We start from the raw sequence: 14,992 nt of genomic DNA, 5'->3' as shown, positions 1-14,992 counted from the left end.
ATAGAAAACTCTAAAGATTCCACAAAAAAAGTCTACGGCCATACCTCCCTCAACACGCCTGATCTCGTCTGATCTCGGAAGCTAAGCAGGGTTGGGCCTGGTTAGTACTTAGATGGGAGAGTAACACTAGGTGCTATAGGCTAAAATAATTAATTAACTAATTAAATTAAGGTTTGAAAAAAAGATTCCACAAAAAAAAAAACTGTTAGAACAGATAAACAAATTCACTAAAGTAGCAGGATACAAAATTAATATTCAAAAATCAGTTGCACTTTTATATACCAATAATAAACAATCAGAAAGAGAAATTAAGAAAACAACCCTATTTACAACTGCATTAAAAACAATAATAAAATTTAACCAAGGAGGTGAAAGATCTGTCCTTGGAAAATTATAACTCATTGAAGAAAGAAATTGAAGATGATACAAATACACTTGTGAAGTTCACAGTCCAGAGGCATAGGTTCATTAAAAGACTGAGACCTAATCATAGGACTACAGAACACTTCCCTCGCCTGACATTTTACCACCACATTACTAAAGGCATATTAACCACAGTTCCTTTACCTGGTACATCATGTCTGGCAATCAAGAAAAAAACTACAAGGCATATCAAAAAGCAAAAAAACAATTTGAAGACACAGAGCAACTATTAAACCAAACATGGCATGGAATTATCAGACTGGAAATTCAAAGCAAATATGATTAATATGCAAAGGCTCTAATGGTTAAAGAAGACAGCATGCAAGAACAGAAGGATAATGTAAGCAAAGAGACAGAATTCCTTAAAGAATCAAAAGGAAATTTTAGAGATCAAAAACACAGAAATGAAGAATGCCTTTGACAGGCTTATTAGTAGACTGGACATAGCTGAGGAAAGAATCTCTGAGCTTGAGAATATCTCAACAGAAACCCTCAAAACTCGATAGCAAAAAGAACAAAAACTGAAAAAAAATCCACAGATCGTGGGACAACTACAAAATGTGCAACATAAGCATACAAAGAATGCTAGAAGGAGAAAAAAATGAGAAAGAAACTAAAGAAATACTAAAAATAATAATGACTGAGAATTTCCCTAAATTAATGTTAGACACCAACCCACAGATCCAGGAAGCTCAGATTGTCAGAAAAGATGAAAAAACAAGACCCAACCATATGTTGGGTCTTGCCTACAAGAAAACCACTTTAAATATAAAGACACATGTAGATTGCAAAAGTAAATGGATGAAGAAAAATATACCATGCTAACACTAGTCAAAAGAAAATAGGAGTAGCTATATTAATTTCAGATAGTGTAGATTTAGAAGCAAGGAATATTATCAGGGATTAAGGAAGGCATTACATAATAATAAGGGGGTCAATTCTCTAAGAACACACAACACTCAAAGTATATATGCCTAACACCAGAATACCAAATACACGAGATAAAAACTGACAGAACTGCAAAGAAAAATAGCTGAATCCAATATCATAGTTAGAGACTTCAACACCTCTCTGTCAGAAATGAACAGATCTAGCAGGCAGAAAATAAGTAAAGGCATAGTTAAACTCAACAACAACATCAATCAACTGGATATAATTGACATCTATAGACTACTTTACCCAATAACAGCAGAATACACATTCTTCTCAAGCTCAAATGGAAGCATTCACCAAGACTGACCGCATTCTGGCCCATAAAACACAAGTTAACAAATTTAAAAGAATAGAAATCAGTGAATGTCTGCTCTCAAACCACAACAGAATTAAACTAGAAATCAACAACAGAAAGATAATTGGAAAATCTCAAAATATGTGGAAATAAAACAACACACTTCTAAATAATACATAGGTCAAAGAAGAAATCTCAAGAGAAATTTAAAAATATATTAAACTAAATGAAAATAAAAACACAACTTATCAAAATTTGTGGGATGTAGTAAAAGCAGTGCTTAGAGGGAAATTTATAGCATTGAATGCATATATTAGAAAAGAAGAAAGATCTGAAATAAATAATCTAAGTTTCAACCTTAGGAAGCTAGAAAAAAAAGCAAAGTAAGGAGGAGAAAAGGAATAAGAATTAGAACAGAAATCAATAAAACTGAAAAAAGGAAATCAGTAGAGAAAATCAAAACTAAAAGCTGGTTCTTTGAAAAAAAATCAATAAAAGTGATAAGCCTCTAGTCAGGTTAGCTAAGAAAAAAAGAAAAAGGAAACAAATTACTAATATCAGAAATTAAAGAGGGGACATCACTATAGATCCCATGGACATTGAAAGGATAATAAAGGAATACTATGAAAAACTCTATGCCTACAAATTTGATAACCAAAATAAAACGGACCAACTCCTTAAAAGACACAATCTGCCAAAACTCACACAAGAAAAAAAACAACAACCTGCATAGGCATTAAAGAAATTGAATCAATAATTAATAACCTTCCAAAACACAAAGTTTACCCAGATGGTTCACTGGTGAATTCTACCAAACAGTTAAAATTCTCTATAATCTCTTTCAGAGAATAGAAACAGAATACTTTCTAACTCATTGTATGAGACAAGCATTACCCTAATACCAAAGCCTGAAAAATGCAAGAAAACTTAGACCAATTTTTTTTATTAACAGAGATATAAAAATCTTCAATGAAATATTATCAAATAAAATTCAACAATGTAGAAAAAGAGTTATATACCATGAACGAGAAGGATTCATCCAAGGCATGTAAAGTTGGTTCAACATTTGATAGTCAATTATCACAACCCATCACAACCCATCACATTAATAGCTTAAAAAGAAAAATCCATGATAATATCAATATATAGAGAATATGTATTTGACAAAATCCAACACAAACTCATGGCAAAAATCTCAGTAAACTAGGAACAGAGAGGAATTTCTTCAACCTGATAAAGAATATCCACAAAACTTACAACTAATATCATACTTAATAGTGAGAAACTAGAAGCTCTCCTACTAAGATTAGGAACAAGACAAGGATGTCCCCTCTCACCACTCCTTTTCAACAGCATATTAAAAGACAAAAGGAAATAAAAGGTATAGAGATTGGGAAGGAAGAACTAAAACTGTCTTTGTTTACAGATGACATCATGGTTTATATAGATGATCCAAAAAAATTGACAAAAAACTCCAAGAACTAATAAGCAATTATAGCAAGGCTGCAGAATACAAGGTTAATATTATACAAAATTCACTTTACTATATGCCAGCAATGAACAAGTGGCATTTTATAAATAAAAACACAATACCATCTATATTAGCATCAAAAAATGAAATACTTGGGAATAAATCTAACAAAATATGTACAAGGTCTATATGAGGAAAACTACAAAACTGATGAATGAAATCAAAGAACTAAATAAATGAAGAGATATTCCATATTTGTGGATAGGAAAAATCAATATTGTCAAGATGTTAGGTTTTCCCAGCCTGATTTATAGTCAGTGCAATTCAAATCAAAATTGTAGCAATTTATTTTGTGGACATCAACAAACTGATTCTAAAGTTTATATGGAAAGGCAAAAAAGCCAGAATAGCCAACTCAATATTGAAGGAGAAGAACAAAAGTTGGAGGACTGACCCTAGCTAACTTCAAGACTTACTATGAAGCTACAGTAATCAAAACAGTGTGGTTTTACAAAAGAATAGACCAATTGGTCAGTGGCACAGAAAAGAGAGCCCAGAAATAGACCCACATAAATATAGTCAGCTAATCTTTAACATGGAACAAAGGCAATTAAATAGAGTAAAGACCGTCTTTTCAACAAATAATGCTGGAAGAAATGAATATGCACATGCAAAAAAAAAAATATCTAGACACTGATCTTATGACCGTCATGAAAATGAACTCCAAACATATTATAGATCTAAGTGTAAAATTAAAAACTATTAAACTTATAGAAAATATCATGGAGTTAATAACGTAGAGAAAATCTAGATAACCTGTGTATGGAAAAAACTTTTTATCTATACCAAAGGCACAAGACCATGAAAGAAATAATTGATCGGCTGGACTTCATTAACATTAAAAACTTCTGCTCTACAAAATACAATGTCAAGAGAATTAGAACGCAAGCCACAGACTGAGAAAAAAAGAGTAGCCAAAATCCAAAACACTAACATCTCATGCTGGCAAGGATGTGGAGCAATAGGAATTTTTATTCACTGCTGGTGGTAATGTACAATGAATGATATAGCCACTTTGGAAGACAGTTTAGTGATTACAAAACTAAACATACTCGTACCATATGATCCAGCAATCAAGCTCCTTGGTATTTACCCAAAAAAGTTGAAAACTTAAGTTCCTACAAAACCTGTACACAGATATTTATACCAACTTTATTCATAACTTCCCAAACATAGAAGCAAGACATCCTTCAGTAGTTGAATGGATAAACAGTAGTACATCTAAAAAATGGAATATTGTTCAGAAAAAAAAATAAGCCATCAAGCCATGAAAAGACATGGAAGAATTTTAAATGCAAAATTCTAAGTGAAAGAAGCCAGTCTGAAAAGGCTACATACTGTATTATTCCATATATATAACATTCTGGAGAAGGTAAAACTATGGAGACAGTAAAAAGATCAGTGGTTGTCAGAGGGTGTGGGATATGGGGTAGGGAGAGATGCATAGGTGAAAAACATTGGATTTTTAGGTTAGTAAAAACACTCTATATTATACTATAATGATGGATACATGTCATTGATACATTTGTCCAAACCCACAGAATGTACAACACCAAGAGTGAATCCTAATGTAAATTATGAACTTTGGGTAATCATAATATGTCAATGTAGGGTCACTGATTATAACAAATGCACCACTTTGGTGGGGGATGTTGATAATGGAGGAAGCTATGCATGTTTGGGGGCAGGGGGTATATGAGAACTATATGTGCCTTCATCTCAATTTTGCTATGAATCTAACAGCACTCTAACAAATCTCTTTAATGTGAAAAACAAATCTATATTTCATGTCCTGAAAAGAGACTAAGGAAACAAGTGAGTGAATATCCTAAGTGTCCTCATAGGGGAGAAGGAAGAGTGAAGAGAGGCAATCTGCTATTCTCTGAAATTGCTCCAGTAAGAATCAAAGAACTATATCCTAGTAGGAACTGGGATGAAAATCAAGAAATAAGTTCCTAGAGATGTGATATATTAGAGAGAATAACTGAGGAAAGAGGAGAGTCTCCTTCCCTGGAGACATCTAAAAGATAAGACCAATCAGTCATGGCTACCCTGAGGCAGGGACAGGACAGTTCCTTAGTAAATAAATGTAAAGCCATGCCAATCAGACACCCTATAGAAATCTCCTAAAAGGAATCTCAAAGATCTTACTTTTTTTTCTTCCTCCTCCTCCTCCAACTCGGACTCTTCCTTTTCTTTCTCCAAGAAGGAATCTGGGCTGTTAGCTCTAGAGAGCATTAAGTCTAGAATAGGATTAGGAAGGAAAGGCTAAATCATTTATCCAATAAATTAGGTGATGAGTTAATAAAACCAGTCCCAGAGAATCAGTCTTCTAACTCTACTTTCATGTCCAAGGGGTATTCTCTCCGTAAAACATGATCCTAGATTATCATGGTTCTACTCTTTTCAAAGTCCCATCATTAGTCAATATGCACCCCCACCCCGCTCCACCTCCTTCTTCCCCTCAGTTCCTCTCTCCATTTGTCCATCCATCTATCCATTCCACACACTTGGCCAATGGCATTCATGGAAAACCTCCTATTATAGAATCCAGAACTGGGTTGATGGCATCAGATATAAATAAAAGCTTCAGCTACTGCCCTCATAAAAGAATCCCTCCTCTCCCACTTTAGTCCTCATTCCTCTGACTTATCTTACCTTTTTCTTCCCCACCATTGTCAGCTCCATTGTATCGGCTCCGGAAACCAAACAAGTTAACCCTTTCCTGAGGGAACCAAGAAACAAAAGCACCATCCACTACTCTCCCAGGGACTATTGCTGTCCTCTGTCTTAAAGATTTTAGTTATGGGTTTTTTATTCATATTCCATACCACTTTCACTTGAAATTTCACATTAGATTTATCTAGATTTTTGTGGAGATTAACTATTATATTATAGTAAAATAATATGTAATAATATACTATTATAACATATACATAATATATTATAATATAATCTTTTTCCAATATATAATTCCGTAAATAACTGGGAAGGGGAAATTCACTGTTTGTCATTCTCCATCCCACTCCCAAAGGCAGAATTTGAGGATAAAAACTGACTCTGCATAAAAGAGAGGTTAGGGTACATACATCTAAGAATTGACAGGAGAATGCCTCCTATCACAAACTGTCTCTGTCTGGGCTGAGAGAAGTCTCATTTGTCCAAGGGTAGAGAAAAGAATGGATGAGCTGAGGAATCAAGGGAATATGGCCTGGGAAGAAAAGATTATGTAGTTCTAAGACTAAGACTATGTAATGGGGAAGAACAAACTGGTTTTCTGCAGTAGAGAGAGTGCATGGTTTGCTTTGGGTCCCAAGTCTCAAAGAGGAGCAGGTATGTGGTCCTCTCTCACCTGAATACTGATCTGTTCTGCCTCTTGAGCCATTATCAGGGCTGCCTTCAGTTTGTTGCTACAGTCCTTGTTCCTGCACTTCTGAAATGGAAGAAGATCAGAGTCAATGATAAATATTAGAGAAGTGACCACATCATACTGCTACTCACCAGACACTATCTTTAACTAAATTTATTTCCAGTTCCTGGTATTGACATGATACTGCTATTAACTTCTGAGCTCAGAGACACAATGCCCTCTTATCTACTCCCTGCCCAACAAACTTTTCACAAATTCCTAGAAATATTTTCAACCAACACTTTGGTTAAATCCCATGGAAATTTCAAAAGGTAAGATTAAAGGAGTTCAGGTGATCACACTTTTAAGCTTGATTTAATACTCACTGCCTGATTTTCTAAGGCCCCTGAGCTGCTGGGTCTATGCTTATTTGTAAGGCTGGTTGAAACCAAAGTGATCATAAGGAAGAACTATTATTTACTTAATTCAATGGTTCTCAACCAGGGGAGGTTTTGCTCTCCAGGAGACATTTGGCAACATCTAGAGACAACTTTTTGGTTGTCGCAACTAGGAGTGGGGTTTGCTACTGGCTAGATGCTAACAGAACACAGAAATGCTGCTAAACATCCCTAAGTGCACAAGACAGCTTTCCACAACAAAAAATTATCTGTCCCAAAGTATCAGTAGTGCCTAGTCTGAGAAACCTGAATTAATCTGTGCCCTCATTTCTGCTACACCTGCTTTGGCTAAACTGTAGAAAATCAAAGTCTTCAAGAAAGCCTCCCATCCGCAAACAAAGAAGGAGACTAAGAAAAATCATTATCCTGCTGAAATCCTGGTAGAAAAAAGAGTCCCTCATGAATAATCTTAACCTTGTGCACTTGGTCAGACATGGGACTTTCCCCCAAAATAGCTTCCCCTGGGAGAAAATCAGGTTTAATAAAGGGAAGGTTTAGTTTTCAAGTTCCTTGTATACAACTGACCCCCAAGGGTTGCTCACCACTCTAGCCAACTCCAGAGACAGCTCCTGGAAGTTCTTTAGCATGTTGACTGGGATCCAAGCACGAGAAACTGTTTCTCCAAAAAATGTCACGTGGTACTTAGACTGAAATAAAAGATGGCACTGTTATGGATTTTCATCCTCCTTGCTTGATCCTCTAACCAGAAAAGACAGGGAAAGAATTGAAGAGTAACGAGGAAGGAGGTTATGGATCTTACCTGCTCCCTTAAGCCTGACCCACCTACCCCACCTCATTCCATTATTCTTCCATTCTGATCTCAAGAATTCTAACCAAAGCATGTTTATGAAAATCATAAACATCCTAGTAATGAATTATTTAATTAGATACAAGTTTGCTTCTATATGTGAATACTTATTTCTGTGTTTGTCACTCTAGCTAAATGTCTGTTTCTGTTCGTGTCTGCTGGCTATCTATGTTTCTAACTCTCTACATCCTTCAGGATGGATTTGTTCATTACTTTGGCCTGAGCCTACCTACCTTGAGCTAGGAAAACTCACCGGCAGGGAATCAAGATGAGAAGCAAAAAGAAAATATTCCCCCAGGTCAGGATCAGATTCTACCATGCCTGGCCACCTGAAGAAGATAGATGGGAATAGGGGATGGAAGGGAAGGGTTTAGATGATCAGAATGCAAACTCACCAATATACATGTACAGAAAGAAGCAATGTGTTTTGCAAGCAAAGGGTCTCAAAGATAGACCACCCCTCACCATGGTCAATCTCCTCCAGAGCTCACTACCAAGTAAGTGAAGTGACTTCCATCAATGTACAAATAAGGCTCAGAATCTTCCTAGTAAAAGTATCTTATCCTTCTAGGCCTTCCAGAAACCTGAGAACAAAATTTTCTGACAAAGGACATTTCCAAAGAAATTATCCATCCTACCCTTCCATGTTCTCTTTATTTTGTATAATTCTCATATCTCAAGGTTTAAAAAATGCCTTGGAGCAACCCTCCTCTTTCTACCCACTTGGGGTAGAACCGTCAGACTCTTTTTTCCAGGGAGGTACAACCTCCTCTGTGAAACCTCTAGAATATACGTTTTTCAAAAGCCTCTAAGCTTGGTACTTTATTTTTCCCCTACCCCATGTTCTTTCTAAGGCAGATATCATTTCCATTATAAATGCTTTCCATTTCTTTCCCTGTTTTAATCTACCATTCTTAAGTTCATGAAGGATGTTCTAACTATACTATGGTGCCCTACCAGGGGTAACCATATTGCTTGGCCCAGATGATGGATCCTGGAATGTAGGAGGCATAGGCCACATCACTCTCACGCCCTGTCCAGGTCTCCTCAGGGATGTCACAGCAATTATACTCCAAGTCTGCCAAAAGAGAAAAGTAATGAAGGGAAGGAAAGAGCCTCATGAGGTGAAAATCTAAATGATGACAGGGGATAGGCCAAGAAACTGGTATACGCAGCAGGTGGGCCCAAAAAGACACCTGGGAGACAGGCATGGAGGAAAAAGAACAAAGATCCAGAGAAGAAATCCAGCCTAAGGCCAGGAAAAGTAGGAGTGCTGCCTCCTTACACTCTATAGAAAGAGATTCCAAACTTCTGCCTATATCCCATTGTCTGACCCTGCTTCCATCTATGTAACATCACGACAGTAATTTCTCTGAGACTGTTTTCTCATCTGTAAAATAATTGGGCTGGACTAGATTATCATAATCTCTTCAAAGTAGTTTCAAACATTTTAGAATTTTTAAGCCACTAGATCTCTCTCACCTGCTTTTCTCCATATATCCCATATCCCTTCCTAACCACCAACCCAATAATGATAATCTAAGCAGGATTGACAGGGTCTGACCAATGCTGAAGAAGATGGAATTCATTCAGAACATACATTTAAGTTCCATGCCCTTCCCACAACATAAGTCTTCAGGGTGTCTTCTTCTAACCCATTATGCCAGATTTATCTTGATTTATCTCTCTCACAAACATTACAAGAACCCCTGGAGTTGAAACTATACCTATGACATATTTAATCTAAAAAAACATGCAGAGAAAGAAAGAGTAGAACAATAAAAACATAAAAACAAAAATTTTGACTCTATTCTACCTGTATTCTGGTCACAGGACCAATTATCTGGAAGGACTGAGGGGTCAATGTTCCCACGAAGCCGCCTCCATTTCTCACAATTTGGGAAAGAACACTGGACCCAGACTAGACATTGACCTGTGATGGGAAAAGAAACTGAAATGAGAGACTCAAAAACATTCTCTTCCTTCTTCAATCCAACTAAAAATCCACCAGAGTCACATAGCCTTAGAGATCAACTAGTTCAATCCTTGACTTATATAAATAGAAAAACTAAGGCTCAGAGAAGCTAATTGGCTTGCTAAAGATAAGTCTAAATTGGTGGCAGAGCTGAACTTACAATCCAGGTCTCACATTTCAGTCTTCCTACTATACCATGCTATTGTCTCTCCTCCACCTAGGGCAGAAAGGAATGTTTCCTGTATTGGGAGTTCTTTAAAAGGTTAGCTGGTATCTTTTTAGCTAGTTCCTTATTCTCTGCTAGCATGTCAATGCTGAAAAGTTCTTTTGAAGGGTTACCCAGCATCTTTTGCGCACATCAGAGTTCCTATCTGAATCTCAACTGATTTACCTGACACCAAATCACCAAGTTGCAACCTTTGGTACCAAGAGCCCTGAGTTCAACCCCCTTCAAAAGACTCAGGTTTAAGTTCATCATTTCTCAATCAACTATTTACTTCAGGCCCTGCTAAAAGACAAAGCACTCCTTTCATCCATTACCTTCCAAACTCATCCCCATCTTTCTCTATCCCTACATTTTCTAAGTTGACCAGTGCCCCAAACAGCCTCTCCTTTGCCCCTTCCAAACTGTTCCTCTATGTTCTTTTGAATTCCAGACAAAAGCAACCAAAGTCCACATATCCTCAACCTCTTCTATGAACCTCTATCCCCTTTTTGAAACCTGGTGATATACTGCCATTGCCTCTACTTGACACCACCCCCACCCTCAGCCCTCTAAGTGGAACTGGTTCCTTCTCATACATCTCATGTCTCTCAGACCAGAAAATGGAGTCAGCATCATCCTTACTCCCCACCGCCACTTCCAGACCATTACTATCCTCCTTTCTATAAAAACCATTCCTCCCTTGAGGTCCATGCAAGGAACCACACTGCCCTCTCATCTTCCTCGTAAAGATTCTGGCATCTGGTTCAGCCTTCTCCTCTCTACCTCCTGCCCTTATTCCAAGTGACCACTGTTTCCACAGGGGTAATTCACAAAGCACTCCATTCTTTGAATTCCTTGACCTTTTCCTCCGCACCACCTCAGTTACCACACTTCCCTTGAGTAACCCACTCCTGCTCTTACATGCCCCTCCCAGTCATCTACAGGGACCACACACTCCCTTAAATCACTTATCCACCTATCCTTTCACTTTACTTGCTCAAAGACCTCTACAGAAACTTTCGCTTTGTCTAGATCTCTGATCCACTGGATCCTACCTTCCCTCTATCTAGTAGCAACCTCTTTTCTGTGTACTTACTCAGCTTTGATTCTTTAGATTGTCTTGCAGGCATCTTCAACTCCCTTTCCCTCTGTCCTTCCTCCTACCCAGCTGGTAAAACACAACCCACTCTACCTTTCTATACCTACATTCTTTAAATTGAATGTTGCTAGAGAAAAATCACAAAACCAGGCACTATATATTCATAATTAACACCACCAATTAATATGTTTCCCTAGTAAGTCCATTCTCCCATTGCCAAATTTTACCTTAAATGCCTGAACATAAGGAATGCCCTCCATCCCACTGAAATCATCCCTCAGAAAAGCATATTATGGGTCACTTTCTCAGTTACTTAATTTTGAAGCACTAAGTAGTTGTTGGGAATGATATATTAGTCTGAAAAGACATTGCCAATGATAATTTTAGATGTTTACAGAGATGATCTAACAAGACTAGAAAGTAAGAATAGAAGAAGGGTCTAGGGACCATAAAAGTAAACACAGATCAACAAAACAAATATTCATGAGGAAATGAGTAAGGAAAAAATCATCTTAATGATAGAAAACTAGATATCTATGGCTTGGGATGAAATTTCCAATGCCAGCAATAAACAGTTCTTAAGAGTTTCCTTTCAAACAACATAGAAAGAGAAGACAATATGTTTGAAAATTATGTTTGAGGCTCACAATGTGACTCTATGGTAATGAAGACTGATATCATAGACACATGTTAAAAGCATTTCAATTGACCATTCATTCTTAAAACACCAGTTTCCTTGGATTCTATGATCCCTCATTCTCCCGTCTTCCCTCCCCAACTTTCTGGCAGCTCCCTCCTCAGTACTTCACCCTCCTCAGTCTCCTTTACTGAATTCTCCTTGTTCTTCATTCAATCTCTAAATGTTGGGGCTCCAAAGCCCAATCATGGGTGTTTGCTCCATGCTATACTTTCTCCTGAGGCAAGCTTTCCTGTTCCTATAACTCTGAAATCCATTTTCATACCTGACAACACAGAGATGTATTATAACAGCCTCTGTTCTGAGGTCCAGATACTTATAGCCACCTTGCTCTTTGACATCTCTATTTGGATGTCTCACAATGATCTCAAACCTAAAGGGCCCAAACCCAAACGCTTGATCTTATTCCCAAAATTTGCTTTTCCTCCACCTTTCTCCACCTCCTTTCATGTAACTGCTCAAGCCAGAATAACACTCCCCATATTCAATTCACTACTAAGTTCTTCACTTCTCTGTCTCCACTTTCATCCTCCTAATCCAAGCCACCAAATTATCCGATCCTAGCACTAACTTCTTAACTCATCTACTCTTGTTCTCCCATACTTTATTCTCCAATTAATCACCAAAGGAATCTTTTTAAAATATTAATTTAATAATGCCACTCCCTTTGTTAAAACTTACCAGTGACTTCCCAATACACTTAGAATAAAATTCTCACTTCGTAATATGGTTTTTGATCTAATTACTACCTACCTCTTTATATTTATCCAGAGCCACTTTCCTGCCTTGCTTCCCCCTGCTCTCTGAACTCCAATCACACCAGCTTTCTTTTAGTATCTGGAATATGCCAAACTTCATCCTACCTCAAACTCTTTCTCCTACTCCCACTCTTCCTTCAGGTTTCAGCTTAAATGTCATTTCCTTACAAACATATTCCCTGACTGGCCCAGTCTTAATCAGGTCTCCATTATTTCCTCTCATGATACTCCATTTGTTTCCTTCACAGTACTTAACACAAATTGAATGTATTTATCAGATATTCCCCTTTCTATTTTCTACTCCAGGAAGACTCACCTCTCCTTGGCAACTGTAAGAAACAGTGTTCTTCTATAGCAAGAAGCTTATACATTAACTATAATCACAATTCGATTCATAAGCACTTCCTAAGGGGTGAATTTTCATCTTCCAATCTAAAATCAAATCCTTGCCCTAATACTGAGAGGTTCAGGAGATGGATCAATACCACTCAGACCACCCAACTGCCCAAATTAGACCAATACTTCTAGTTCCTTATATTATCATGTCATAATAACACGAGGAGCAGTTTATTGCCCTGAACTACCTTGTTTGGTGCCTGCATAGTCTTTCTAGAGTTTTCTTTCAAGTGTGCACAAACCATATTATGCTTCTATAATTAAACTTACATACATACATTTTATTAGACACTAGCTGACTGTTTATTCCATTGTTCCTTACATTTTAAGTTCTGTTTTTTTGGCACAAGGCTGTTTTCCTCCAGATACCTAAGTCTACTTATTTTCAAAATGTTAAACATACTAATATATTGTACGATCTACTTTATTTCTTGTTCTAAAATTTCCCAATATTACCAAGGTTATTTCCTATAAAATATTTATTATCTGTGTAATACACTAAAACTGTAAATTCTATGAAGTCAGAGATTATCTATTTTGTTCAACACTATAATTCCGGCAACTAGCACAGTGCCTGGTACATAATATAAGGCATTAATATCTATTGTTAAAAGAATAAATAAATCTATATCCACCCTTACCTTCCCTCCATCCAATCTCAAAGGCTAAGTTGTCCTTTCTAACTAAAAATAAATCCTCTAGTTCTCCTCTCACTCCTTTCAATCTCTCTCTCTCTACAAATAATTTTCCTTGAGCATATAAATACGCTCACAACGCACAGGCTACATATACTTTTTTTAAAAGGACAACTTTTCCTCAACTCTACCCCCATTTCCCCCTTTATTTACCATTTTCTCCCTCCTAGTTTTCACATCTAAACTAATTGAAAAAGTATTCTTCAACCAACTATAACCTGCCATTCATCCTTACCAACTGCTCTAATCAAGACCCTAACTACTTCCTAATTGTGATATCCATTAAACATTTTCAACTCTTTATCCTCTTTGGTGTCTCTATAGTAGCATTTGACAAAGCTAAATATTCCCCTTCTTGAAATTCTCTACTCCCCTGGCATCTGTAATAACATACTCCCCTAGTTTTCCTTCTACCTTTCAGAATTTTCTCTTAGTTCATCTTAGTTTTCTCCCTAGGCAGCTCTTCCTCTGCTCAACCCTAAACATTATTTTCTCCCAGGGTTTTTTATTCAATGCTCTTTTCTTCTTTCTCTACACTTTCTTCTTGGAAAATTTCACCAATTCCTACTGATGCAGATGACTCCCACATCTCTATTTCCAACCCAGACCTCTTCCTTTCTTTTTTCTTAATTTTTACTTTTCAATTAGAGTTGACATTCAATATTATTCTATATTAGTTTCAGGTGCACAGCATAGTGATTAGATATTTATATAATTTATGAATGATCCCTCTGAGTAGTCTAGTACCCACCTGGCACTATACAGTTATTACATTATTGACTATATTCCCTATGCTGTACTTTACATACCCATGACTATTTCATAACTACCAATTTGTACTTCTTAATCCTTTCACCTTTTTCACCCAGCCTCATAACCCCCATCATGTGGCAATCACCAGTTTGTTCTCTGTATCTATGAGTCTGTTTTTGTTGTTTGTTAGTTTATTTTGTTCCTTAGATAACATGTATAAGTGAAATCATATGGTATTTGTCTTTCTCTGACTTATTTCACTTAGAATAATACCCTCTAAGTTCATCCATGTTGTTGCAAATGGTTAGTTTTCATTTTTGATGACTGAGTAATGTCATTGTATATGTGTACCACTTCTTCTTTATCTAATCATCTATTGATAAACATTTAGTTTGTTTCCATATTTTGGTTATTATAAATAGTGCTGCAGTGAACATAGGGAGGCATACACCTTTTTGCACTAGTGTTTTGGTTTTCTTTGGATAAATACCCAGAAGTGGAATTGCTGAGTGATAAAGTAGTTCTATTTTTAATTTTTTGAAGAACCTCCGAAGTGTTCCATAGTGGCTGTACCAATTTGCAATCCCACCAACAGTGCACAAGGGTTCCCTTTTTGT

General features: G+C 36.8%; 1 protein-coding gene and 1 pseudogene across 4 annotated transcripts in view; one reads left to right on the top strand and one right to left on the bottom strand.

The window, feature by feature from the left end:
• Nucleotides 1-14,992, bottom strand: part of ZCWPW1 (zinc finger CW-type and PWWP domain containing 1) — a 33,127-nt gene that overhangs the window by 6,845 nt on the left and 11,290 nt on the right. For all 4 annotated transcript variants that reach the window (XM_039849313.1, XM_039849312.1, XM_039849315.1 and 1 more), the window contains exons 9-15: nucleotides 9,614-9,730; nucleotides 8,755-8,875; nucleotides 8,051-8,126; nucleotides 7,532-7,636; nucleotides 6,535-6,615; nucleotides 5,841-5,907; nucleotides 5,334-5,425 (exon numbers count right to left, since the gene is read on the bottom strand). In XM_039849313.1, the coding sequence (XP_039705247.1) occupies nucleotides 5,334-5,425; nucleotides 5,841-5,907; nucleotides 6,535-6,615; nucleotides 7,532-7,636; nucleotides 8,051-8,126; nucleotides 8,755-8,875; nucleotides 9,614-9,730 (659 nt within the window). The remainder of the gene's footprint in view (nucleotides 1-5,333; nucleotides 5,426-5,840; nucleotides 5,908-6,534; nucleotides 6,616-7,531; nucleotides 7,637-8,050; nucleotides 8,127-8,754; nucleotides 8,876-9,613; nucleotides 9,731-14,992) is intronic.
• Nucleotides 31-142, top strand: LOC120592044 (uncharacterized; annotated as a pseudogene).

This window comes from Pteropus medius, unplaced genomic scaffold (genome assembly GCF_902729225.1).
Source record: "Pteropus medius unplaced genomic scaffold, Ma_sr-lr_union100, whole genome shotgun sequence".
Lineage (NCBI taxonomy): Eukaryota > Metazoa > Chordata > Mammalia > Chiroptera > Pteropodidae > Pteropus > Pteropus medius.
Note: the sequence above shows the minus strand (reverse complement) of the source record. Positions and strands in the feature narration are given on the sequence as shown.